Genomic DNA, 27,363 nt, shown 5'->3' with positions numbered 1-27,363 from the left:
TCTCCCTCCCTCCTTCTCTCTCTCTCTCATTCTCTTTCATCCTCTCTTTTCATCCTCTCTTTCTCATTCTTTCTCTCTCTCATCCTCTCTCTCATTCTCTCTCTCTCTCCCTCCCTCCCCCCAACCCTCCAACAGACACACCCTCAGGTATGATGCTTTTTGGCTTCCTACAGGGATTGGCTTTGAGGCAAGAAGACACCAACTGCAAAGCTGTTCTAGCTGTGTTTATTAAGGTAGAGAGAGGAAAGGCATGAGCAGCAGGGTTTCCAGCTCCTGTTGAAGAATAACATCTTGTCAGGCAGAAAATTTCCAGGTTCACCTCAGCCAAACATTGTCAGGGCCCCCTGGAAAAGAGAAGCCAAGCTTGAGAGCGCTCTTCAGTGCTACCAAGGGCTGCTGAGGAGAGGACCTGGGCACCGTAGGCTACTCAAGACAGGAAGGCATAGTAGCTGGTTCTGAGGAGAGTCCCTGTAAAGCCTATGGGGAGGGGACCCTAGGACAAGTGTCATGGCCTGCTGGCAGCCACGTGTAAAAGGTAAACCCTGAAGAACTCCTTGGACTCTTCCCAGTTTAGTTAGGATATGGCTTGCTGGAACAGATCAGGAAGCAAGGGCTCTCTGGGGAGGGGGTACCCACTCAGGAATAGCCATGCAAGGATGCCCATGTTACCAGCAGTGACTTCACAGCTCCTACAGCTTCAGGGCCCAGCTCGGTGACACACTTCCTGGAACCCTCTATGAGAGGATCCAGTGGGATGCCCAGGCTGGCCAGAATGATCCTCAGGATGGCCAAGTGGCTTAATGGTAGGCTAGGCACAGCCCCTGCCACAGCATCTGCAGCTGGAGGAACGGCAGCCACAGGTTCTGCCGCAAATTTGGACAGTGAATCCACGAAGAAAGCAACACCTGCCAATGAAAACAAGAGAACCTAGGGCCTTCTCTAGGATTCTGAAGACCCAGCTCCTCCAGGGAGGGCGGCACCCAAGGGAGATGCCACAGCCACCCACCTACTTCTTGATTGATGGCTGCCCTGTGTCAAGGGAGATGCCAACAGAAGTTAGGAAAAGTGGCCACATAGAGGGCTCAGGGAGGAGATGGCTACAGAGAGAGAGCCATAGGAGATGGGTAAATTTTTTTAGAGTTGGGGACATTCATACTGTGCCTTGCCGATTGAGGGGACATTAACCAGCTTGAGAACAGATGGGATGGGTGGTGTCAATCCAGGGCTGGCCCTTGATGGAATAAGCCATCAGACTGGTAGGTAAAGAGAAGAAGCTGGAGGTGGGTAGGTATAGGAGAGGCAGCTGGAAGGCTCAGGTGGGGCTGACAGCAGGAAGCTTTAAAGGACTGTCGGAGAGAAATAGAGGAAAGCCTAAAGAGAAATGGAGAAATAGGGATAAGCAGAGGAGCACCTGGGTTCCCCCGTAGACAACTCTGCTAGAAGAGCTACCATCAACATCTGCACAGGAGTAAGGGCTAGAAGGTAAAAGCCAGCTGGAGCAGTGGCCAGGAAAGAATGGGTACCAATGGCAGATCCTCCAAAGGAGATGCTAAGCCCCAAGGGAACTCACCAGAGTCACTGAGCAGAGCCACACAGAATACTAGAAAGGTGGCGGTAAGCTTCATGGTGGAATGAGACACAGAAGATGCTCCTGGGACCTAAGACACTCACTCTTCCTGAAGCCTGGCCCGGATGGGTTCATATATGCAGGAGTGGAACCTCACCCTCCTGGGAAATGTGTTGTTTGCTCAGCTAATAGGCAGAAAGGCAGCCAACTTCCTCCTCTGGTCAGCGGACTCTGGGAGGCTTGCACATTCCACCTCAGTCCTGGGGATTTCCTCTTGGCAGGGTCTCCTGAACTCAAGTACTAGGCCATTCTTCCAGGAACCATGGATGTCCTTTGTCTTCATAGGGCCCACCTTGATACTGTGGTCTGTCTCCACTTCAACATCAACACGGTACAGGCCAGGGGCCTATGGCTCAGTAGAACCAGGCTCCCCAAGGGGGGTTATACACATTCTGGGGCTGGAAGCCTGAAGAGCACAGTGTGAATCAGCAAGTCCCAGGGACCCCAAGTCCCTCAATGAGCTATTGATTCCTGGTCCCAGACTATGTAAATGTCACACCACAACATCTTCCCAGCTCCTGCTGGTCTGGGAGCACCAATGTGTTGAGCCAGAAAATGCCTGATAGCCTGGCTGGGCAACCGGGCCTTACTCCTGACTACACCTTTATTTGGGCCCCAGGTGACTGCTGATGAAAAAAAAAGGGGGGGGACCTGGGACATTTTTCTGTCTTTGAAATTTCTCTCAAAGGCAGCAGATGAGCTTGGTGTATTTCAGAGTTTCTCTAAAAGCCCTTTCTTGTCTACCACCTGCAGAAATGTAGCAGAGAATGAAGCATGGATACCCTTCCGTCAGGCCCATTAGTGGGGAGATCTGACTTCCAGCATTTTAGAATGCTTCTTTCACAGCAGATGAGCGTGCCTTGATTTTTGTAGCTGGGAAGAAAGGGTCTCCCGTGGCCCCTGGGCGGTTGTGAAGGCTTACAGCGAGGCAGATCCCACCTGATTCCAGCCTGTGGCTTGCAACCATACTGATGTTGCCTCTGCCCGTTCCTTAGTCACCATGGAAGTAATTTCAGCGGGAAATGAGTTTTCAGCTTGTGAGGTTGCACTTCCTTTCAATGGTTCTGGAAGGAACGCAGCTTGTAAGGCAGCGTCTAGACCATCTGTGTGGATGTAGAGGGCACTGCTGCCACACCCAGAATACCCCGAGCCTCTTCCTCGGAAGGGCACAATCTATGAAGTGGACTTCGCTCTCTGACCATCCACCTTCCTGAAAAGCCAAGCCCAACTGGCCTGACAGTGGTGTCCCCTACTTTCTGTGTCTCACTTTGTTTCACTTTCTGTGATAACTGTAGCCCAAGAACATTAAACAGAAAATCCCACAACTAACAATTCTCAACTTTTCCAGGATTTTTATCAGGTGTAACTCACCTTGCTTTTCCTCTTCTTCTCGTCCTCCTTCTCCTCTTCTTCCTCCTCCTCCTCTCTTGTTCTTTTCTCCTCCTCCTCTTGTCTTTAAATTTATAATTATGAATACAGATTGTTGTATGTGAGTTTTATTGTGACATTTCCATACAGCATGTACACTGACCATAACTCACCCCTCCAGTGCTTTCTTGCCCTCTGTCTTCCTCCTCTACATAGTCCTCTTGCACCTCCTTGTTATTTTCTTTTCTGCTTTCAAGATGTGTGTACGTGTGTTCCTGGGGGTGTGGGTGTGAGTGCATGCATTTGTGTGTGTGAGTTGTAATTCTGGTTTCCATGTCTGAGAGAAAACATGGCAATATTCATGAAAAACCATATTATATAGTATATGTGTTTGTATATTTTATGATATCTCTGTGGATTTCTGATTTTATTTTAAAGACTTATCAGATGCAAGAGAATAATTAAGTTATTGTGTATTAGTTAAGACTTGCTTTAGATTGTAAAATAGGATCTATTTTTGGAAAAGGTTTCAGGAGCTGAAAAAAACCAAAGTGTATGTTCTTACTAGATGGAATTATTCTGTAATGTCTGTTAAATCCAGTTAATCTAATGCAGAGTCTTAGATTACAACCCTGCTGAGAATCAAACAACCCTTTTACACAGCTTGTATATAAATATCCTGCATACCAGATATTTACATTGTGATTAATAACAATAACAAAATTACAGTTGTGATGTAGCAACAAAAATAATTTTATGGTTGGGGGGGTCACCACAACATGAGGAACTGTATTTAAGGGTATACATCTTTCTTCCTAGCACTCGGGAGCAGGTGGATCTCTGAGTTCAAGACTAGCCTAGTCTACAGAGTGAGTTCTAAGACAGCCAAAGCTACACAGTGAAACTCTGTCTCCAAACCAACCAACCAACCAATAAACAAGTAAGTAAATAAATAAGTAAGTAAATAAATTCTGAATTCATTTTTTGTCCAGCATTCCATCCATTTTGGTATCAGTTACTGAAAAGCTTTTACTTTTTGGAGGAGTCAAGTTATGCGCCGCCCCCCCAACATACACACCGTCTTTCTTTCTCTCTTTTTTCTTCCTCTCTTTCTTTCTTTCTTCCTTCCTTCCTTCCTTCCTTCCTTCCTTCCTTTCTTTCTTTTTTTGTTTTTTTTTTCCGAGATAGGATTTCTCTGTGTAGCCCTGGCTGTTCTGGAACTCACTCTGTAGACCAGGTTGGCCTTGAACTCAGAAATCTGCCTGCCTCTGTCTCCCAAGTGCTGGGATTAAAGGCATGCGCCACCACTGCCCGGCGTGCACACCATGTTTCTTATGTTTCTGTGTTGAGATTTGCACATATGTCTCCATGGATAATGCCCAGTTTCTGTGGGGGTCTCAGTGACTAGCTTCTCTGGAGAACTCCGTTCCCAGTACTGTCCAAGGAGGAGGCACTGGTAACAGCCATCACTGTAAGCATAGACCAGACCCAGCCATCACTGTAAGCATAGACCAGACACAGCCATCACCGTAAGCATAGACCAGACCCAGCCATCACAGTAAGCATAGACCAGACACAGCAATACACTTCACAAAATTAAAGACAACATTACCATTTGGCAGTGTCAGGGAAAGGCACCAACATGTACATAAGTGAAAAATTAAAGTTAATGAAAAGCTGTTACTAATAAAGAAAATGTTAGTGGAGAAAAGAAAATATGGAAGAAGTAAAATTGTGAAATAGGAAGAAAAATGAAAAAAAAAAAGAGTTAAAGAGAAAGAAAAGTAAAAGAACCTTCCTAATTTTAAGCAGCCATAGAGAGGTGAAATCTCATTTTCAGGAAATGGATGCAGCTGGAAATCACTGTGTTAAGGGAAATAAGCATATAGATAAATAGCCCTGCTTTCTCTCATATGCAGATCCTAGATGTAGAACTATGTTCTAGTGTGTGAGTGTGAGTGTGTGTGTGTGTATGTGTGTATGTGTGTGTGAGTGTGCATGTGTTAGGTTTCAGAAAACTACAAAAGCAATCGTGGCAGGGAGGGAGATCTCTTTAGAGAGGTGGAGCATGGAGCGATAGAGCACAGGAAGTAAAGCAGAGGGGAGCATGACTGAGCAAAAGGGAAACAGCTGGAGGGGCAGAAAGTGGGGGCCCAGTACAGGAGGGAGATGAGCAATGTCTAATGACACATATGTATAGAGATACCATGAAGAAAATAACTACTGTGGATGCTAATCTAAAAACTAACGTCAAAAACTACCATAGTTCTAAAATTCTGTATTACACAGCTATCTACGAATGCCCTTACATGTCTTTTGAAGGTGTGCGCCCACATCGCCCCGCACCTTGTCTCTAGAACTCTTCATCGTACAAAGCATGTGCCCATTAAACGCAACCTCCTCTTCCTTTCTTCCTATCTGTGCCTCTTACATGACTCTAGAGTCTGCCATAATTTCAAGGATCAAGACTTCAGGTGAGTACTGGCTGCTGAAACTCCAGGTGGGGTTGCTGGAACATTCCATCTGTCATTTTGAGTAATCCCCCTTCTCTTTCACAACGCTGTGCCATTTGCATTCCCACAAACACTGCGCATGTGTCCTCCTCAGCACTTCGTATTCTCTTCCGGCAGGTCCAGCAAACCCAACTGATCACGGTGAGCATACTGGCTGAGAACCAGAGACAGCCAAGTTCAGACAAAATCGAGAATGACAAAGGTGGAGACCTGCCATTCACTGGGTCCCAGTGACTTGTGAACTCTCCTGGTGTCTGTCCAGTGGTCTCCTTGCACACCCTCCTGGGATTCTTTGTCTTTAAAACACCCTTCCAGCAGGATGTGGTGTTGCATGCCTGGGCTTCATTACAGTACCCTGTGTTAAAAAAAACCAACAGAACAAAGAAAAAACAAAACCAGCCCTCCTGGGCTAAACGGTAGAGCTCACTAGTGGGAGTACTTGTCTCGAGAAAGGAAGGCCCTGGATTTGATCACCAGTGATGAAAAATGGCAAAAACAAAACAAAATTTCCCAGCAACAACCACCCCTCTACCCGCTTTCACTTCCTGATTGAATACTCTGAGCGACCATTTCCTGGCTTCCCATGAGCCTGCGGTGTGACCACAGGCCTTCACACGATTGCCAAAATACATCCTCACAGCAATATGTCATCAGAGCTCACCACACTTGTCCAGCTGTGTGACGGTCACTCAAGTGTTGACTTATGGCCTTCAGGCCCAATCCTTCACCACACACTGGCAAGTAGAACTCTTCTTGTGGCCATTGTCAGTGTCAGTCAACAGGGATAGTTAGGATCTGCCTGCAATTGAGGGGCCAGACGATGCCTTCTGTAGGCTATTGTCAACACCTCCCTGGTGGCTGAAGACAGTACACAGTTACTTGTTCTCTCTTCTGGAGCCCAGAAGTCCAGTATCACTGGGTTGAAAACCAAGTGTTGACGCACTCCCTCAGGAGCCTGTGGCGCATTCCTGGCTTCTTCTGGCTTTTGGCACTCCTTGGCTCTGAATGCATCCTTCTTATGCCTGTCTCTGCTGTCAGATTGTGTTTGTGTATGTATGAGTGTGTGTTTGTGTGTGTGTACATTCTCTTTGCCTATTATATGGCTATATGTGATTGCATTATAGGACTGACCCAGGAAATCCAGGAGAATCACCTTGTCTCAAAATAATGAACTTTAATTATATTGTCAACTTTCCATAGAAAGTGACTTTCAAAAGACTTGGCAATTAGTTTTACCATGTATCTTATCCTCCAATATCTGTTTTGCTTTGTCTCAGCCAGTGCATCTCCAGCGGGTGTCAAAGCCTACTTGGAATGTGGGAGGGAGGGGGATGGGCAGAGATGATCATCATCATCTACTCAGGGTTTTCCCACCCAGTTCCTGAATGCCTGCTCCCTGGGGGCCCAGGACTGGCTAGGATACCGAGGAACTGCTTGGCACTTCTTCAGATAAGAGGGTCAGCTTGTCCCAGGACATGTTTGCAGGACATCCTATGGGCCAAAACAAACATTCACGCCTTGCCTATCCTCTGGGAACGCAGGAAGTGCTGGATGTAAACACTGACTTTGAAGGCTCTGAGCGTGGGCCAGATATCAACTTTGGAACCTTGGAAGGCCCACGAGTACCTCAAAGCCGGGTGCTTGGCCAATGGGATCCTTCAGCAGATGGAGCCACGAAGGGAACTGCGTGGGTCTTCATCGTGGTTTCTGGCTTCAAGAAGCACCAGGGGGAGGTTATGCTGGCATGGTGCTCAGTGCTGTGTCCCACAGCAGGCTGTTGCCAACAATAGAGGCCTATACCGTCAACAGGCCCTCTGTTTGAAAGACCGGGAGGCCTTACCGTGCTTTCCCCATGAGAAAGATTTCTGAGATTTCTGTCTGAGATTTCTGTCTCAGGGCCCAGCTCACCTCTCAGCTTGGCTCCAGAGTCTCTCCTTGGTCCATGCTTGGTGTCCTTCATGTGTACATACCTGGGCCTAAAGTGTGGCTGTCATGAGCATGTAGAGATGGAGCTTAGGCATGTAGGCTTAGACAGCCAGCAAAGCAGGCTTTCCCTGAGCCTCTGAGTTGGGGGAGGGACCCAGAAGTTCTCTTCTTCTTCTTCTTTTTTTTTCCTTTCGTATTTGTCAGTCAGCACATCCATCACGAAGTCTTGCCACGCTGGATCTCTCTCTTTGATATCTAGGCTTAGTTCATTATTCATCAAACTAGGGACCCCCAGTTCCATCTCTCAGTGAGAGCATGCTTGCCCTGCCAGAGCAGGTAGAGCAGCTTTTCTGCCCTTCAGACCAGGCATCTTGACTGCCATACATTGTGGAGTCATGTGGGGGTGGAGGTGAGACTTCCACGATGACCTTCTCAGTTTTACCGTGACTCATTGCCATGTCACCTTGCTGAGGACTAGTTAGGTTAGACCCTGCTTTGTGATTTATTTTGTGCTGTCGGATGGGTCTTGTGTACATGACTCTCATCTCTGTGTAAAGCACATGGAGGCTGAAGCTTACACAAGGCCTGTGTTGAGTCTCTTTTCATTCCTTCTCCATTCTTTGCCCATCAGGAGGTAGGGATGGATGGACAACTTCTGGGGTAAGTCACTACCCAGCTTCTTCCCAAGATCCTGGTCCCTGGTACTTCCTTTAAAAACACTTTTTTTATGTTCATTTTGTGTGTGTGTGTGTGAATTTTACATCATGCACTGCAATCCCACTCATCTCCCCCTTCTTCCATATCTGCTCTCCAACCTTGCAAGCTCCCCCCACAAAAGAAAACAAAAATTAAAGATAAGAAAAATAAGAAAAAAAACCATCTTTCTGTGGGAGTTGGTAGTGTGTCATGGTGTGTCACATACTTTATCTTTTCCCCCAAACATCTTTATTTGCAAATGCTCATTGCAATGAGTCTTTAGTCTGGTTCGAGGCCTCTGGCTTTTGCTATACTATGAATACTGGATTCTCACCAGGACTCTTCTTGGATATCCTGTTGTTGCCTGTGTCATGGAGATCTTGAAGTTTTAGTTCTGCAGGACCAGCCCCTTCATGCACTCCAGCAGTTTATGGGTGGGGTAGACATTGAGCTGGGCCAACTCAAAGCCCTGGATCTGAGCCTGGGTGGTAGTTGAGTTGGTCAGCACACCTGTTGTGCTTGGTCTATGCACCAGAGCCAGCTCTATTGAGCTGCCCAGGCAAGGGGTGGGGCCAACTGCCCTGTGCTCATGCAACTGGGGCCAGCTCTCCAGCACCCACCTCACCAGGGTCAGCTCCCCTATACCCATGCCACCAGGACCAGCTCGACGGCTGTCTGGACCTTTCTTAAGAGTTCCTTGGAAACTTCTGATCGCAGATCCTCTTTCTTCCCATCAATATGGCTTCCTTCCTAGGGATGTCATAATCCTGTGCCATGACAATTGCGTGGCCAAGGGATGTATCCTCCTATCTCTTCCTTGCTTAAATAGTCACCTCGAGGTCAGGTAGGCACATCCAGGCTCTACTGGCAGCTAAGATGAGGCCATGGCAGCAGGGCCCTGGACTTTGTTTAACACCAGCTGTAAGTGGCTTGGGGAAGAAGCCAGAATCTCTCTGTAAGTCTGGGGCCACTAACAGGGCCATAGCAGAGAGGGCTGCTGAGCTCTCCTGGAATCCCTGGCTCACACACCAGGAACACAGATGCGTTGTGCCCTCCTCAGTGGCCTCCTTCCTCCTTCCTCATAGCTCAGCCATCTGGGCCCTGGGGTTCCCAGCAGAGTCTCCAATGTGTCTTGTTAGCACTCGTGTGAAGGCCTTCACTTTGGTCAATATTGATCTGGTTCTCTCAAGCACTTCATTTTTGCTCTCTCCCAAGGCTTCCTACACAAGGGGCCCTACAGCACAGAAGGTGGCACAATACAGTCAGCATGATTCTTGCTGGGGGGAAGGGGGCTTAGGGCATTGCCGAAGGAGACAGAATGCTGACCCTGTGGTAAGCAATGACTGAAGTCCATGGAAGGTTCCTCCTTCAGTCAGAACTCGATCCAAGCTCAGTTGGTGTCAACAGGACTTGGCCTTTTTCAGCTATCTCTCTGGTCCTGTTTTTCATATTAGTCCCTTGTCTCATGCCCAGTACGCTCATAGGGCAGGAAAGTCCCCCATCAACCAGTGCCCTCGGCTGCCTCCACACACTAGGACCCAGGGTCAGGTAAGCTGGTGGGTTAGATAACTGGGGAGATCCCATCCCAAACTCCAGTCCAGGGTCTTGGTCACATCAAAGATCGAGTCATTGCTGTTCCAAAGTAAGACCCATGCAATGGCTTAAAATGTAATAGCTCAGTAGCAGCCCTTTGCTTACTCTCACCTCTTATGGGACACAGGAGGAGTGGAATGCATGAATGAGTTCCAGCCCCCTGGAAGATGCTATATCTTTTTAGGGGCAGGAAGTGCCCAGGTGTCCTACTGCTCACAGAGGGTCTCAGAAGGTTCCCAACACTGCCTCAGCGGCCAGACAGGATAGCAAGAGCCACTTGTACTTAGCCACCTGACCCCTTGTTTGCAAAGAATTAGCCAAGGTTTTCAAGGATTCTATCCCAGACACATTCTAAAATCTGAATTTTCTCCCTCTACAGTCTCTCCGAGTTTTCCCCTGCCCAGTTTAACCCTCCATTCCTATATTCTCCTGACTCCTGTCTGCCTGTGGCAAATTTGTCCAGCTCTAACTGAAAAGCAGAGGGTCCTGCATCTCCCCGCACCCTTGCCTCTGATGGCAAGGTGGTATAGATCATTCAATCCAGGACAGGGAAGCAAGTCACCTCCCTTGCATTGGTGGCAGCAATCACTTAACTCTAGACTTCCCTCAGTTAGAGACACTGACAGCCCCCTTAGCTGCAGGAGCCTCCTGGCTTTGTGTAACAGGATGTCCTGCTGATGTCCACTTCAACCCCAAGCTTCAAAGTCAGGTTTCTCTGCAAGGCCCTCTGTTACTCTCAGTGTCTGCAGCCCCCAGAGGTCTCTCTGTGATTGATTGAAGGGTTGTTATGGGGAGACAAGAACCCAACATACTCTGATGCAGATGGATGGATAGGACGGTGGTGACTCAGTGGGGCTTTCTATAACAAATGACCAGGGGCTTGACTTAAATGCTACACTCACTTACTACTTGCAGTTCTGCAGGCTGAAAAGTCCAAGGTCAAGAAGCAGGGACGGTTTTGTGTCTGATGAGGGCTCACCATCCAATTTGTGGACGTGTTTTCATATGGTGAGAAGAGGGTGAAGGAACTCCCTCTCGGTGTGCATAACCTAACTTTTTATCCCTTGGTGTGCTATGTTCTTATATTTGGATGCTTGGTCCCCAGTCAGTGGAACTGTTTGGGAAGGACTAGGAGGTGTGGCTTTGTTGGAGAAGGTGTGTCACTGGAGGCAGGCTTTGAGGTTTCAAAGGCCCATACAATTTTTGGTCATTCCCCATGCCCTAGGCTCTCTGTCTCATATTTGTGGATCAGATGTGAGCTCTAAGCTACTGCTTCATGGCCATGCCTGCCTGCAGCCATCCTTTTCACCGTGATGGGCACAGACTCTAACTCTCTAAAACTGTGAGCTGCAAAGTCAGTGCTTCTTTTATAAGTGGCCTTAGTCATTGTGTCTTCCCACAGCAACAAGGAACTAAGACACTTGGTTCTTCAAATAAGGGGAAAACCCCATTCTTGAGGGTACCACTCCTTTTGGCCTGATTCCTTCCCAAAGGCTCTGCCCTCATACCATCCCCCTTGTGATAAGGGTCTTGAGGGGCCACTATGGTTCAGCCCATTGCAGGTATCTAAGAGTTGAATGCATATGTGATGGATAATTTAATCAACTTGACTGGACTGAAAAATGCCCACAATATGACATTAGTAAGCCATACCTCCGTAGGTTCTACGAAGGTTTTTCCCAAAGGATCTAATATTGAATGTGAGTGGCATCCTCCAGCAGGCTGGAGTCAAGATAGAACAAAAGGGGGGCAGGTGAGATGGCTCAGTGGTTAAGAGCACTGTCTGCTCTTCTGGAGATCCTGAGTTCAAATCCCAGCAACCACATGGTGGCTCACAACCATCTGTAATGAGATCAGATGCCCTCTTCTGGTGTATCTAAAGACAGCTACAGTGTACTTACATAGAATAATAAGTAAATCTAAAAAAAAAAAAAAAAAGATATAACAAAAGGGAAAAGTTGGAGAGGAGGACCTGCCAGTGCCACTATGGACACGATTTTATGGGGACAGGAGCATTCTCCATGATATATGGTTATTCCCAGCACCACGGTTTTCTCCAATGCTCTCTAGGCAGCAAGTCACGGAGAGACACTGAGGGTCTGATGGTCATGGATCCATCCAGGCTCACCCAGCTTCAGAGAGCCTCATCTGGCCACTTGCCTTCTGCTACGTGCCTTGCACAACCCACAGTCCAACCTGGTCTAGGCTCTTTGGTTAGTGAGAGAGGAGATCCAGGGCCAGGGGACAGGCTTCTGCCCTGGGACTGATTCTGTGGCCAAATGTAACTGATTCTAACACAGCATTAAGTGTCAAGATATTTGTATTTCATGTGACTTTTTTCTACACAGATTTAGATTTATTATAGAAGCCGAGACAAAATGAAGCCCTCAACCACTGGCAGCTGCCTCCGTGGGGAAGGGCTCTTCCCACCAGAACGTCAAACATGAGGGGACAACAGGCATCAGGGGGCAGGCCTAAAATGCACAGCCATCCTAACCAGGTGGTGGCCTTCTCTCAGGCCTTTGTTGGGCTCTTTTTTGTTCTCTTGGGGCGAATGGTCCATCGACTATGCTGGCTGACTGTTCGTGGGTGCTTAGGTCCACCTCGAGTCTGTCCAGCTGACAGGGCTGCTGCCTCCCAGTGGCCATCGCGGCTTTCCCTCCTGGGTCCCTGGGACAGTCTAACCTGGAGACAACCTCAGGGCTGTAACTAGCCCTGCTTCCTCGATGTTATTGGAAGAGGACATAGAGAACTGGTACAGAGGACTTGCCTGGAGCTGAGCTCCCGTGTCTACCACCGCTGGTGATCCGGGGCAACCTGTGGCTTTGGTGGGCGACAAGAAAGCACCGCTTTACTTTATAGGTGAAGGAAGTATTAGGAGAACACATTTGAAATGAGCTGGCGCAGACAGACTGGGTGGAAGAGTAGTAACCCGCATCCCGATGTCTCTTCCACGCCCTCTGCTGGCAGTTTTGGAGATTGTGAGCTGAGTTAGGGACGGCGGGGATCTGGGCTCTGCAGCAGCACACTGTCAGAGGGACCGCACCATGTTTCCTTTGAGCCTAGAGACCTTTGCAAGCTGCAAGGTTAAGGTCAGAATTTGACAGACAGCTTACTTAGAACCCATTCATTATAACTCAGAGACTGGCATCAAATTTATTATTATCTTTCGTTAAATATCTTAGCTCATTTCAGAGAACACTGCCCAAAAAGGGCAGAGCACGTTTTCTTCCCCAGTACATTTCGTATGTGTGTAGTTACAAGTCAGGAGAGGTGACACAGACAGGTGATACGTAAGGGAGGGTTGAGAAGGGCTCTGCAGCCCCATTTGCAGCCTGTGGTCCTCTGAGAGAACAGTCTCTCTACTTCCACTAGGTGAGCTTTCAACTCGATCCCACAGACAGGTTAGATGTGGAGGAATAGGGGTGGGGGCCCCACAGGGACAAAGGAGACTACAGTCATGCATGCATTCAACATATCATAGGAGAACAATACACTTAGTGGGGGGAAGGATCTGCTGAGCAAGCCCCTGCTTGCTGTATGGTCGCCTGTCCTGCAAGCGTTCTTGTTGGGATGGGGCTAGGGATCGGTAGGACTCATGGTCATGAAGCTTTCTTCTGGTAGCGATGGGAGGGCAGCCGGAGCTGGGCTGGAGGGGTTCTTGGCAGGGAGGCCCCAGTTTCCATGGAGGGGTCTCTAAGGACAGAGGTTTGATTTGTTTAGGTGTCAATGTCAGGTAAAAGTATAGGGTAAGCTGAAGGCAGGGGACATGGGGTGATGGCTGAGTGGCCCCCAGCCATGTGGTCCTCTGTGCCAGCCCCTGAAGCTTTCCTTGACAGAATCCACAGATAATGAGATCCAGACTTTAGAGGAAAGACCCCCAAGCAAGGGAGGATCAGAAGAGCAGCTGGGTTCTTAGGTTCTAGGCCAGGGAGGCGGAGCCTGGGAGCCTTCAAGAGTGTGTGTCTGGGCGGGGCCAGAGCTGCGATGATTGGCATGCTATGTCCGCCCTTCAGTTACTGGGGACTAGGATTCAGAAGGGCTCTCTTTGGGCTTTTTTTCTTTTTTCTTTTTCCCAGATGACTTTTTGATGAGTAGATTCTTTACAGCAGCGCCCGGTTTTCTGATAAAACAAACGGTTCTTCTCGACACTCAGGGGCAGAGAGGCGTTGCCTCCTTGTGATTAGTCATCGTGGACAAACAGCTACCACGAGCTAGATAGATGCTCAGAGGCCTCCTCCTCCTCCATTCCTCCTTTGTGGCTCTGAGAGAGAAATATCTTTCTTCAGCCCTCCAGGGCCAAGAGGAGGAGGCAGGAAGACAGTTGGGGGGACTGTGTGGAGGGGATCGTGTTGGGCCAGGACGCTGTGGCTCTGGTCTAACTCTTCCTTGATTCATTGTGTGACTCTCAGACCTATGTATTCCTTATGAGAAGAACCCTGTCACCCACCAGGGAGGTGAAAATAGGTGCTGGAGAAGGATTCTCTGCCAGAGTGCTTATTCCAGGGCCGGCGTCTGTGAAGGCTGAGCTACAAGGCAGTTGAATATGAGGGTGAGGGTGGCTGCCCAGTGAACAGCACTGGAGTGGTACAGAGTTCAAGGGAGCCCTTGGGTCTGAGTTTGACTCTTCCTGGATGAGGAGGATATAGATGGGGCAGGACACAAAACACCTCCAGGGCTGGAGCCAGAGAAGTTGAATTCCCAGCCTGGGCCTCCAGCCTTGCCTGGCTAGGGATGTCCCTCCAGCCCAGCTGTCAGAGGTGGGTTGCAGCAAGGGGCAGGAGGCCTTGCCACATGTTTCTTAGTAGCTGCTGTCTGCGAAGAAGGTGGAGACAGCAGACGGGCAGCAGTCACCTTCTGTACATGGCTGGGAGACCTCCCCGTATTCGTTGTTGTAAAACACCTTGCCTCCTTGTGCCCCTTGGGTGGGCCGTCGCCGCCTCCCCTGGGGGTCATGGTGTCCTCTGGGAATATCCATGTGCTGGCCAGGACCTTTACAGCTGCCAAGACAGGGAGCATGGTGTTAATGAGGAAAGTGACAGGGCCCTTGGTCAGGGTCCGATTGGAATCACCAGACGCAAGCAGACCATGGCACAAATGCAGAGGCTTTGAGACTAAACACTGATTTGACATCAGGCGCACAGCAGACCGATCTGATGTGACAGGGGCAGTTTTCCAGTCCAAAGCCTGAACCCAGGGCTGTGGAAACGCTGCCAACTTCATCCCCTCAATTCTGCTTCTTTAGGCCCAGTGAACCTACTTGCCCCGGTGCAGGTGAATTTGATCCGTCTCCTGATGGGTTTTAGGGAAACCAGTGCAGGAAATAGGGCCCTCTGCTGCCACTTACTTGGAGGTGCAGGATCCTTAATGAAAACTAGTGTTTGTCTTGGAAAGTTTGATACTTTCCCCGCTACTTTCTTCTCACCTCACCACAAATCATCTAAAGTGTAGCACAGCCTTTCTGCTCACTGCCCATGGGCAAGCAGCTGACTCCGGAGACAGCTACCCCTGCCTTGCCCATCTCAACAAATGGCATATGTGTTTACAGTAGCTCAAGTCAAGGATGTGAGGGTGGTCCCTGATTGTCCTCAGCCTTCATATCCCGCCCACCCAGAGGCCCTCCATTTTAACTAAAAAATGTCCCCACTGACATCTGTTTACCCCCAGGCCCCTCCTCCAGGGAAAGGCTCACTGTCTACTCATAGGTAACCTTCTTGGCATGTCTCTACATCCACTCTCACTTTCTCTCTGGAAGGTGTTCAGAGAGATCCTTTAGTTAGATCTGACATCAGGGTCTCCTTTCACTCTCTCCAAGCGTCTTCCATCATTCTTGGGATGAAAATCTATAGATAAAATGCTTGCCATGCAAGGATGAGGACCAGAGTTTGATTCCCGGCATGCATGTAAAAGCAAAAGCTAGGCAGCTGTGGTGGCCAGCTTGCAATTTCAAGGCTCATGAAGTCAGAGACGGGATGCCTGGAGTCAGCTAGGTAGCTGGAATGACTGAATTGGAACCAGCAAGAAACACCACCTCAGTAAATAAAGTGGAGAGATCAAGTAAGACACCTCGTGTCAACTCTGGCTCTCACATGCATGCACACACATGTGCACCTAAACACACACACAGGATACACATGCATGCACACATGTATGCACCTAAACACAGACACACACAGGATACATATGCATGCATGCATGTGTGCACCTAAATACACACACACAGGATAGATATGTATGCACACATGTGTGCACCTAAACATACACACATACACACAGGATACATAAGCATGCACACACGTGTACACCTAAACACACACACATACACACACAGAGGATATGTATATGCATGCACACACATGTGTACCTAAACACATATACACACAGGATACATAAGCATGCACACATGTGTGCACCTAAACACACACACATACACACAGGATACATATACATGCACATATGTGTGCACTTAAACACACACATACACACACAGGATACATATACATGCATGCACGTGTGCACCTAAACACACACATACAGGATACATACGCATGCACATATGTGTGCACCTAAACACACACACACACACAGAGGATACATAGGCATGCACACCATATACATAAAAACAAACCCAACCCTAACTTAAACTAGAGCCTGTAAGGGCTTGCAGGCTCCAGCCCTTGCCTGCTCCTGATCATCCATCCTTATCTCTTATTTTCTTTAAGGTTTCTATAAAATGGTGATTTATTGCTTTTCATAGAAAAAAAGAGAAAATCCTGATAACTGTTTTTTTCATCAGCAGTAACTTTGTCTTTCTTTTTCACATTTATATATTTGTTTGTTTGTTTAGTGTGTGTGTGTGTGTGTGTGTGTGTGTGTGTGTGTCTGCTTTTAGAGGTCAGAAGAGGGCATTAGAGCCCCTGGAGCTGGAGTTACCAGAAGTTATGAGCTGCCAGATGTGGGAAGAGAGCTCAGATCTTCTGGAGAAGCAATCTGAATAGCTGAGGCATCCGTCTAGCCCCTAGACATGTTTCTGATATGTAGATTCATGTCTTCTTTTATTTATTTTAAAAAATGAAAGCTTGTTTTTGGCTTCTAAGTTTAACTCAAATGTGACCTGACTCACAGTGCCCACATTTTCTTTAGAGTTCTGCACACACCACCCTTCTGCAGCTCCTCTGCACCTAGCCCCCTGTCCCGGACTCTTTTATCTCTTTATTGGAATCAATTTCATTTTCTTGGTTCCCTTCATTTCTTTAGTTATGCATCTGACCATTTATCTGACCATGCATCTGTTCCTGGAGTGCCCTGGTCTTCATTTTCAAGAGGATTTACCTTCCATGTTCCCTCATGTTGTTATCCTTTTTTACCTTCACGTTACCCACTTGTATTCTGAGCTGTTGGATTGCTGATTCTTGGTGCAGTGCTTGTTTCCTTATATATTTTATTCTCACTGGTATCTTGGGCATAATGTCACATCTTAAGATGCATTTATTTTTATTTAATACGTATGAGTTATTTGCTTGCATGTGTGTATGTTCTGTGTCTGTGAAATGTCCCATAGAGGTCAGAAGAGGGGCATCAGATTCTCTGGAGCAGTGATTTGAGTCTCAGAACCACTACTCACTTTGACTACACAAAGCATATAGAAAGGTACAAAACCTTTTGTGTAAAGAGTGACAGAGCACCCACCACCAGGCCTCAGCTGCTTCAGTGGGTTCTACTCAGGACCCTCCCTAAGATGGCATGCCCACTTGGAGGCCCTTACCTGAAGCTGCCTTCTTGTCTATGCCTGCTTTCTATCTCCTCAAACTCTTCTGAGGCCAGCACCATCCCGCTGTCTGTCTGGTTATCCTGTGGGGAGAGAACCAGCCAAGCCTGTGGACCACATATGAGGCTACCCTGCAGGGCAGCTGCGTCCCAGCCTGGTCAGGTGTCAAGGAACCTGAGCCTTACTGGCTTTCTACCTGTACCCATGGGAACCACGTTAGGTGAGTGGTTTCTAGTCCATCAGAATGTGCAGAGAGGGCCACATGTCTGACATGAAGAGGAAAAACTATAGCCTGAGTGGTGGGGGATGGAGGGGAGGAGCTGTGTCTGGCCCATGACAGGAGCACATCGGGCATGGACTCATTCTGAGTCCCCTAGGAAGCAGAACTGGAACCTCAGCACTGTTCCGAAGTCTTCAGTGGGTCCCGGAGACATAGCCTTAGGTATCTGTGGTTGCTTAAGGCTCCCTCCCTATTTGTGGTCTGCTCAAGGCTCTTCCCCGACGACTTCATCAGTCATCCTCCTGGGACTACAGCTCACTGACTGGGTCCAGGATCCATAGCCCCTTCTGGATGGACTTAGGTCTGAAGCTATAGCCATTGGTCATCAAAGCTCAGGCCTAAGGGCGCAGTCTCTTCACTTACAAATGGACACACTTGCTGAGCCTCCCTGAGCTTCACTGTACCCCCAGCTGAGTGGATTCCTGCAAGCTTCCTGTTCTCCACACTCCAACCACTTTCAGTGACACTTGTATGCTCTGGGTTGGTTGTGCCACCCCCCCTCCCCCAGGGGCATCTGTGGCCCAGGCTGACTGATGCAGTGTGAGTGCTGTCTGTCTGTCTGTCTGTCTCTCTCTGTTTCCCTCCCTCTCTGTGTGTCTCTCTATCTCTCTGTTTCCCTCCCTCTCTCTGTGTGTGTCTCTCTCTCTGACTCTCTCTCTCCCCTTAGTATTTATATATACTCATATATATGAGTATATACACATGTCACAGTGTATGTGTGTGTGTCTGGAGATCAGAGAACAACTTAAGTGAGTCAGTTATCTCCTTTTACCATGTGGGTTCTGAGGAATGGACTAAAGTTGTGAACTTATTTACTGAGTTGGCTCACCGGCTCTGAGTACCGTGCCCCCTTTAAAAAGCATGGTTTCAGCCAGGAGGTGGTAGGGGCTGTGGCTCATGCCTTTAATCCCAGTACTTGGGAGGCAGAAGACAGGTGGGTTTCTGTGAGTTATAGAATAGCCACGGCTACACAGAAAAACCCTGTCTCAAACAACAACAACAAAAACTCTACCTCCCCTACCACCACCACCAAAACCATGGTCTCTATACAGTTGGGATAAAATGGTCAGGGAGACCAGCAGCTGAGAGAGGACAGCTTTGAGTGACCACCAAGATGCAAAAGTATTTGAGGTGCTCCCTGGATTCAATATTTTCAAGGATTTCCTCCAGGAGATGCCTTTGTGCCCATGTATTGTGGTGTGACCCACAATAGGCAATCGACTACCAGCCTAGGTGCCACCAACAGAGGAACAGAGGACAGCATGGGAGAATGTGGTGCGTGTACACAATGGGGTTTTACTCAACCACAGAGAAGAACAAAACATTGTTTGCAGGGGGTGGAAGGATTTGGAGAACTGCTACTTTAATTAAAATGAGCAGGAAGAGGAGTACAGCGTGTTCTCTTGTGAGGGAGCTAAAACAATGGCTGACTTGGAGGTAGAACAGCCATTAATAGAGTTTGGTTGGGAAGAGGGAGAGGAGGTGGATAAAGGGAGGCTGGATTAGTTAGTGCATCCTAGATGAATGTCTTGAAATATCATTGCATCCATTAATATGTCCAATTTACACAGTGATAAAAATTAAATAGAATGCTTTAAAAGTCTTGTTTGCTTCTCTGTTATTTGTGTTGGGAATACCCGATATTGTCCCTGACCTCTGAACCTTCCTTGGCTCCATCTCAGTTGCAATCCCTCCTCCCATCTCCTTCCCTTACCACAGAGGCTTTGTAGGTTGTAGGGGTCATGGGCAATTCTTCAAACGTCTTCATCCTGGAGGAACCCGGAGTCTTAGTGCCTCTGGTCAGGCGCCCAGGAAAGGACACACAGTTGTAATATCTGTGGGGAGGGCACAGAAGGTTCTGATGAATTCAGAACCTCCCCTACCTCCCGGACTCTTTCTCTCCCCACTGAGAAAGGCCTTCTGGTGAGAGGCAGAGTATGGGTGGGACTCAGGTCCAAGGTCTGGACTGGTCCTCAGATCCTACCTCGGTGTTCATCACACAGCTCAGCCAACCTTGGCACGCCCTCTCCCTGTGCTACACTGTCTCCCCTGTACAAGAGAACTCTGAGGTGGAAGGAGAGTGGAGTAGTGATCCCAAGGCTGGGTGTGGCATGGAGCTGAGGCAGGTATGGCTTTCTCTTTAGGGTGGCCATCTTCCTGCTATTAACCACTGACTGGCCTACCCACATATACATGTGTGTGCCCAAGTGTCAGTGTGCATGACTTGTACACAGGTTGTTGGGTGCATGGTAGAAGCAGCCTGGTTAAGAACCAGCTTGCTGTTCTGTCCCCAGACATGTCTCTGCCCTGAGCACTTAAGACAGGAGCCCCAGACTCTCTGCCATGCTTGTGAGAAAGAACATGGATAGTGTAACATGTGAGGAGTGTAAGCTACCAAGGATAAGAGCGCTTGGGTCCAAAGTTCTAGAAACAGGCCATTTCACTCCGGAATATGGCAAATGTGTATGTGGTCTGCCCTGCTCTTGGGCCTTGCCATGGTCCTGGGGACGTGCTGTAGAGTTGACACAGCCATCACACCCTAGGAGCATTCTTGGCCCTGACACAATCTACTTTACTGGTGCTCTCCGGGAAGTGGGAGGCACAGAGAACTGGAGCAGGCTGGCTGTTGTGGTTTGAATTTGGCTAGAGTGTGTCTCTCCAAGATTCATGTGCTGGAAGCTTCACCCCCCGCCCCCATGTGGGAGCACTGAGGTGGGGCCTAGTGCATGGGGACATCACCTCAGAAAGAACTAATGAAGGTCTCTTGGGACCCTGAGATGTAAGAAGAGTGATAAGGGCCTCTGGCTTCCTCTGGTTTCCATTCTGGGAAGGGAGGCACATGGAGGATAAACAAGTCCAGTGTTTTGGTGTTCAGCGGGTGCTAGGAGGTAAAGGGGATCTACTAACATTATGTGTGGGACAGCATTGCCTTGCAGGCTCAGTGTGAACCAGCCTTTATTCTTCGTGTACTTCTGTTGTCATGATGCCATCTGCCAGGAAACTCTCCCCAGAGATAAGCGATGATAGTACCATGTTTTTGAATCTGCACTGATGTGAACTTAATGGACCTCTTTTTCTTGATAAAGCACTCAGCCCCAGGTCTTCTGTTACAGCAATGGAACTAAAATGCTCCTGGGAAGAGATCTCTTGAGTCACTGTACGTTGCTTTTCCTTAAGGACTCATAAAATATTCCCTGTCCAAGCTGCTGTCACCATCGGACTCATTCTCAGACCCAGAGAGAGGGAGACTGACCTGGCTGCCAGGCTGTGACAATGGATGCTGGGTGGACTACCCTCAGCGTCAGCTTCGGTGATATGTAGAGCGGTGGTGGATGCCTGCATGAAGCCATCCTCCTCTGAGCTCTGAGAGCTGTGCAGGGCCATGCATTCCACCTCCTCCTCCTGGTAGGAATGGGAGATGTTTCCAGGGTCAGAGGCTACTGGAAGCCCATCAGGAGTCTTAATGCTGCACCCAAGACTACTGTGGTCCTGACCTCTGCTGTAAGGTCAGGGTGGGTTTGTGTGTGATTGTGTGCTCTGAGGAATAACTGGGGCCATGTTGGGCTCTAGCACACTTTAATGCTCATAGCGGGCCAAGCATGGAGTTTGCTAAATGCCTGCTGGGCTGGCCTTGTTCAGTTCCCCCAATAGCCCTTCCAGATCCAGGAAAGTGGGACGGGATGTGCCTCAGCTGGGCATCCTCAATTCAGGTTCTAGAGCATGAGGTACCAGCCCCAAGCTGCTACACTTAGGAAGTACCTCTGAGAAGAGAGACCCGGAGGATATACAAGTTCAGTGTTTTGGAGCTCAGCAGGTGCTAGGAGGTAAAAGGATGTACTACCATTATGTTTGGGACAGTGTTGCCTTGCAGGCTCAGTATGAACCAGCCTAGGGCTCCTTGTGGACAAAGATGACCTCTGACTATCAGTATGGCAGCCAGAGCAGATGCTGGTGGTGTTTGCCCAGCTTCATGCTGACTAAGTCGGAGCTGTGGGCAGTGGGAGGATAGGTTCATGGGCCTGGGGCCCAGAGATGTGTGACCTTTCCTTAGTAGCTGACAGGTGACCAGGGCTTAGAGGAGTTTTGAAAAACAGACAAGGTGGGGACCCAGAATAAGGCCACAGGTTGTATCAGAACAAGACAAAGATGGGGCTCACCTGCCAGCCTCCACCCTGAAGCAGGTCCCCCAGGATCTCCACTAGGTCAGAGAAAGCAGGTCTTGCTTTAGGGTCTCCAGACCAGCAACTCTGCATGATGTGGCGTCTGTGGGATGCAGATGGCTGTTGACCTGTGGTCTGAGGGCACCATGACTCTTCCATAGTCAACCCCATCACTCCTGTATCCCCTGGGTCACTATGGTAGTTGGGATAGTCAGTGTGTCCCCCGAAGGCTCAAGTGATGGGAGCTTGATCCCAGAGTGGTTGACCACTATTGAGGTGATGGAATGTTCAGAGATGGTGCCCACTGCAGGGCTTATGAATGGATTAATGCTGGCCTCTAGGGATAGGGTCTCCAGAGAGCAGGCTGTTGTATATAATTCCTTTGCTTCCTGTTTACAATGTGATCTGTCCCTTTCATGTGCTCCCAGCATGATGCCATCTGCTATACGGTAATGCAGACCTTCACCAGAACTAAGTGACAGAGAGGGATGTCTGCTCGGGAACTCTCAGAACTGGGCTCAACAAACATTCCTTTCCTTTTAAGTGTCCTATGTCTAGTATGTTATAGGAACGCAAAACAGACTCAGACTTCTGTCCCTCATATTTGTTCTGTCATCTCCACTTCAGATTTAACACTGGCTGTCCCCCTGCCTGTCTCCCATCATCCTCTAGCTCTTTTTAGTCCCTCGAGTGTCATCTCAACGTCCTCTCTTCCCCTGATCATCTGACTTTGTAGTGCTTATCAGGTGCCCCAGAGTATCTGCGCCCCATCTCCTTATGTGACTACCATCTGTGTGTCTCCTCCAGGGCAGAGGCCTGGCCTACTTTATGGGATCTGGACTTCCAGGGTATGGCACAGCAGTGAGATCCAGGATTGGGGGCATGTTAGTGGATGAATGGATGGATGAGTGTTAGAATGAGACAGTGTCTACTACATATGTTATACCAAAGTGCTATCTCCTGCCTGCTTGCTCTCTTTCCAGGGCTTGAATTCCATCTCCTGCCCCACAACTTCATGACCCTCTTCTGAGGCCCTCCTCCGTGTACCTTCTCTTTCTGTCTTCCATCTCATGATCTGCACCAACCCTCTCTTTTACCCGTTACTGCACAGTTCTCTCTTGGTGCCTGGTGCCCAACAACTAAGCAGCCAGTCAGGAGACTCACATGGCAGGAGTGGCCAGCTCCGGGGCCCTCATTCTTGTACCATCCTTCAGCCGCTGACAGAACTCCTCATTGATCTGTACCCCAGGGTACGGAGAGGCCCCTGATGGAAGAAAGGTGGTGGGGTGGGTTGGGAGCAGTTTGCCCTTTTGTTCAGCCTATCCTGTCTTGTCCCTACCTCTCTTGTACACTGCTACCAGAGTTAGTATGATGTCTCTACCCAGGAACTTGGCTAGCTCCTTCCCTAATTCTAATTCTTCATCTAATTAAAAAAGGCTGGATGGAGCTGGAGAGATAGCTCAGCAATTAAGAACACTTGCTTTACAATCACGAGGACCTGATTTCTGATCCCAACACCTGTGTAACAAGCTGGGCATTTGCCTGTAACCCCAGATTCAAGTAGGGCAGAGATAGGAGAATCACTGGGGATTGTTGGCTTCTAGAACAGCCAACAAGGGGAGGAAGAGATGGCTCAGTGGTTAAGAGCCCTCACTGCTCTTCTGAAGGTCCTGAGTTCAATTCTCAGCACCTACATGGCGGCTCACACCTCTCTGATGCCATCTTCTGGTGCACAGATGTACATGCAAAGTACCCATACACATAAAATACACAAATAAAGCAATCTTAGAAGAGCCAAGAAAATGCCAGCCCCAGATTCTGGTAAGACACCACACACATCCACATAGTCAGAGTGCATTTGTGAGGCCAGTTGCTGGGATGGGTGTGCAGCCTCACAGAACCTGTTCAACAAAGAGTCCTTCTGCATCTCCTGATCATCCTGCTCACAGTTGTCCACTTCCAACCTATGAGGACCACTGTCCTGGTGTCCCTTCGATCCTCCTGGGCCACCTGCTCTACCCTGCCTCTCTATTATTTACTATTATGGATTGTGTTGCTCGAGATTGAATGCCCCAATGCACGCTAAGCCCACTGAGCTTTGCTCTAACCCCTCTTCACGTGGTCCAGCTCCTTTCCAGTTCCTGTGGCTCACCCAGCAGACCAGGGTTCCCTGTACTATCTTGAATCTTTCTGGTCCCGTTTTTAGTAACTGTTTATCATGGCTGTTGTTTGGTGACATTTATGTTTTGTTCATTGTCTTCTTCTAGCCTTCATGGGGTCAGTTTCCATGTGGGGGTCTGCGTAATCAGGTGTGACTGAATGAGAATACCTCTCCTCCAAAGGCTCATATACTGGAATACTTGGTGACCGGGAGTGGACTTATTTGAAAGGGTTAAGAGGTGTGGCCTTGCTGGAGGGTAGCCTTTGAGGTTTCAAAAGCCCACACCAGGTTCCAGTCTTTTTCTGTTTGCTACCTAACGATCAGGATGCAGTTCTCAGTGCCATGCCTACCTTTGTACTCCTTGCTATGTTCCATGCCATGACAACAATGGACTAACCATCTAAAACTGTAAGCGAGCCCCAAATTAAATGCTCTTCTTTATAAGACTTGCCTTGGCCATGGTGTCTCTTCACAGCAATAGAACAGTGACTAAGACACTGAATGAGTACTGAACTTTCTTTGGGACCCATGGTGAGTGAAGAGGCTGCTCTGCTCAGCATCAAAGTGTTGCCAAGAGAGCCCCTTTTGGGAGACAAGCTTCTCTGGATAGCTGGGCCAGGCTGGGCAGAAGCAGGTGAGTGGGTGAGCTCTCTGTGACCCATCAGTTGCCTCAGAAGGCCCTGAGCTAATAGATCCATGCACAGCTGCAGTTGTGTGACCAGCCTCTGGAGACAAGTGACCCTCTTCTCTCCTGGGTGGGCACCTTGCTCTTTACTCACCCAGCGAGAAAATCTCCCACAGCAGCACTCCAAAGGACCACACGTCACTCTGCGTGGTGTACACCTTATCAAAGATGCTCTCGGGGGCCATCCACTTCAGAGGCAGTCGGGCCTGGGTGGGCAGAAAGGGATGTCCCATGGTGGAGGAGAGAGGGCTAACATCAGATACCAGGATACCCACAATCCTAGTTTCCTTTTGTGAAGATTGAAGGTGTGTGTCTTCCCTGTAGTTGTCCTCTCTCTCTCTCTCTGTCTCTCTGTCTCTCTCTGTCTCTCTCTCTGCCTCTGTTTCTCTCTCTCTCTCTCTCTCTCTCTCTCTCTCTTTCTCTGTCTCTCCCCTGTTCCCTCTCCCTTTTCTTTCCCTTCCCTCCTTTCTCTCCTCTACTTTTCCCTCCCACTTTTATCTTTTCCTCTCTCTCCAACAGCTATCTTTTGTTCCCGTTATCTTCATTTCCTCCCCTCTCCCTCCTCCCTACCCCCTTTTCTTTTTTCTCTCTTTCCCCTCTTTTCTGTCTCTCTTTCCCATTCTTCCTCCTCCTTTATCTTCTCCCCTCTCTCTCCTCTCCCCTTCTCTTCTTCCTCTCTGAAGCTCTTAATGATGCTTCTCCACCATCAGTCTCCCTCCACCTTGTGGCTTCATCTGAGAACCCTTCTAGACCGGTGCATCCAACCCAGTGTTCCCAGTCCTCTTTCTTGAAGTCTTATGGGGGGGGCATGCACATCTGTTCCCTACCTGCATTTGTCTCCCACACCTATCAGCAGCATGAAGGACAAAAGCCTTCCATAGGGTGGTCACTCTGGGCCAGGTGGTCATCACCCCGCCCTGGACTCACTCTGATCATTTTCTGTCTCCAGCCATCTGCATTCCTCTCCCTGGCACAAGCCCTTACTCAGCTTTGGTCAATCATGCAAGCACCCTTCTATGAGCCCTATCAACATCCTTGACACTGTCTGTGGACCTGTTTGTAGAGGATTATCTAGAATAGGCTAATTGAAATGGGAAGACCCAGCCTAAATGTAGGCTGTCCTATTCCAGGTATCCCAAGTGGAGCAGAAGGAGACAAAGAAGAGAGAGAAGCCAGGCAGACACTGAGAAATAGAAGCCAAACTGAGCTGAGTATTCATCACTGTCTCCTTCCTAACTGACACTCTATGTGATGGTTTGTATATGCTTGGCCCAGGGAGCGACACTATTGTGAAGTGTAGCCTTGTTGGGTTAGGTGTGCCACTGTGGGTGTGGGCTTTAGTATTCTGTCCTAGCTGCCTGGAAGTCAGTATTCTGCTAGCAGCCTTTAAATGAAGATGTAGAATCCTCAGCTCCTCCTGCACCACGACTGGCTGGATGCTGCCATGTTCCTGCCTTGATGATAATGGACTGAACCTCAGAACCTATAAGCCAGCCCCAATTAAATGCTCTTATAAGAGTTGCCCTGGTCATGGTGTCTGCTCACAGCAATAAAATCCTAACTAAGACATCCTATGAGCTGCACCCCTCTGTTCCGGACACTATGCCATCTATGCTATGGTGTACTGTATGTTGATTCGGTCAGGTGTTTCATCACAGCTATAAGATATGTAAGCAGCCACACTGCTGAGCTCCTAAGAACAGTGGGTCCCTCGGCAGCTGTGCATGTATCCTGGCAGATCAAAGTTTCCTGTCACCTTGAGCTAGTGCTGCCCAGAGGACAGTTGGCCTGTGGTCTCACTCTCCCTGTCCACCCCGAGTCCCCTGCTTCCCATGACCTGCACTCACACTGCCCTTTCGGACATAGTCAGGGTCTTTGTAGATGTCCCGAGCAAGACCAAAGTCGCAGATCTTCACTATGTCACTTTCTGATAGTAAGATGTTCCGAGCAGCTAGATCTCTGTGAATGCACTAGGGGTGGAGAGAGGGAGGTGGCAATGAGTTTAGCTTCAACCCTCAGGGTGACATCTTAGCCTAGAGCTCTGAGGTCCCCTAGGTATACCCTTCCCTGCCTGCATTTTGCTCATTTGGAGAGAGGCTAGCAGAGGAGGACATAGGAAATTGAGGACAGTGCAGTGAGTTAGGGACTCAGCCAGACTGATTCGATTGCCACTGCTTAGTGTGGACATGTGGGGCAGGGAATTCCTCACTTTGGGCTGAGTTTCCTCCAAAATGGGACAGATTTGAATTGATACTAAGGTCACTGTGGAGTAAAATTACAACTGGGCATATCTATGGCAAGGGCTGTGTATCTTTCTCCTCTGAAAAGGACCTAATAGGGTCAGGGATCTACCTTTCGGGAAGCCAGGAACTCCATTCCCCGGGCCACCTGGAAGCTGTAGCAGACAAGGTCTTCCATGGTCAGCGGGCTCAACCATAGGTCCTCAGCTGCACAGGAGGAGGGGAGCTCAGGAGTCTCTGTCAGAGTTCATCTTCCATCTCAGCTCCAAATTTTAACATTTGTGTGCCCAACCCTGACCATAGCTCTCCTGGCCAGGCCCCTGAAACTCCAGATACTATGCACCCT

The 27,363-nt window shown here is 48.9% G+C and overlaps 2 protein-coding genes across 4 annotated transcripts in view; both read right to left on the bottom strand.

The window, feature by feature from the left end:
- Nucleotides 1-209: 209 nt before the first annotated feature.
- Scgb3a1 (secretoglobin family 3A member 1) lies at nucleotides 210-1,693 on the bottom strand. 2 transcript variants are annotated; one of them, XM_031354368.1, is made up of 4 exons: nucleotides 1,571-1,693; nucleotides 1,157-1,274; nucleotides 670-905; nucleotides 210-344 (listed from the first exon to the last, which is right to left on the bottom strand). In XM_031354368.1, the coding sequence occupies exons 2-4, from the start codon at nucleotides 1,179-1,181 to the stop codon at nucleotides 321-323; spliced, it is 285 nt and encodes a 94-aa protein (XP_031210228.1). In that variant the 5' UTR covers nucleotides 1,182-1,274; nucleotides 1,571-1,693; the 3' UTR covers nucleotides 210-320. The 2 variants fall into 2 exon arrangements, with proteins under 2 accessions (XP_031210228.1, XP_031210227.1); XM_031354367.1 differs by lacking the exon at nucleotides 1,157-1,274.
- An 11,156-nt stretch (nucleotides 1,694-12,849) lies between these two features.
- The window catches only part of Flt4 (fms related tyrosine kinase 4), a 41,927-nt gene continuing 27,413 nt past the window's right edge, over nucleotides 12,850-27,363 (bottom strand). Inside the window, exons 22-30 of one of the 2 annotated variants that reach the window (XM_031354358.1) lie at nucleotides 27,130-27,254; nucleotides 26,625-26,747; nucleotides 24,872-24,983; nucleotides 23,096-23,195; nucleotides 21,929-22,034; nucleotides 21,025-21,173; nucleotides 19,486-19,606; nucleotides 17,489-17,574; nucleotides 12,850-14,723 (exon numbers count right to left, since the gene is read on the bottom strand). In XM_031354358.1, coding sequence (XP_031210218.1) covers nucleotides 14,525-14,723; nucleotides 17,489-17,574; nucleotides 19,486-19,606; nucleotides 21,025-21,173; nucleotides 21,929-22,034; nucleotides 23,096-23,195; nucleotides 24,872-24,983; nucleotides 26,625-26,747; nucleotides 27,130-27,254 — 1,121 coding nt within the window. In that variant the 3' untranslated portion in view covers nucleotides 12,850-14,524. The remainder of the gene's footprint in view (nucleotides 14,724-17,488; nucleotides 17,575-19,485; nucleotides 19,607-21,024; nucleotides 21,174-21,928; nucleotides 22,035-23,095; nucleotides 23,196-24,871; nucleotides 24,984-26,624; nucleotides 26,748-27,129; nucleotides 27,255-27,363) is intronic. The other variant, XM_031354360.1, reaches the window with a different exon arrangement.

This window comes from Mastomys coucha, unplaced genomic scaffold, assembly GCF_008632895.1.
Source record: "Mastomys coucha isolate ucsf_1 unplaced genomic scaffold, UCSF_Mcou_1 pScaffold5, whole genome shotgun sequence".
Lineage (NCBI taxonomy): Eukaryota > Metazoa > Chordata > Mammalia > Rodentia > Muridae > Mastomys > Mastomys coucha.
This window is presented reverse-complemented; position numbering and strand designations above follow the sequence as displayed.

Excerpts from the sequence above, each read along its gene's own strand:
- Scgb3a1 (XM_031354367.1), bottom strand. The coding sequence starts at position 1,625 with ATGAAGCTTACCGCCACCTTTCTAGTATTCTGTGTGGCTCTGCTCAGT. Across the intron at positions 906-1,570 it reads GGCTCTGCTCAGTGACTCTG|GTGTTGCTTTCTTCGTGGAT; the intron begins GTGAGTTCCCTT and ends TTTCATTGGCAG. Across the intron at positions 345-669 it reads GAGCTGTGAAGTCACTGCTG|GGGGCCCTGACAATGTTTGG; the intron begins GTAACATGGGCA and ends TCTCTTTTCCAG.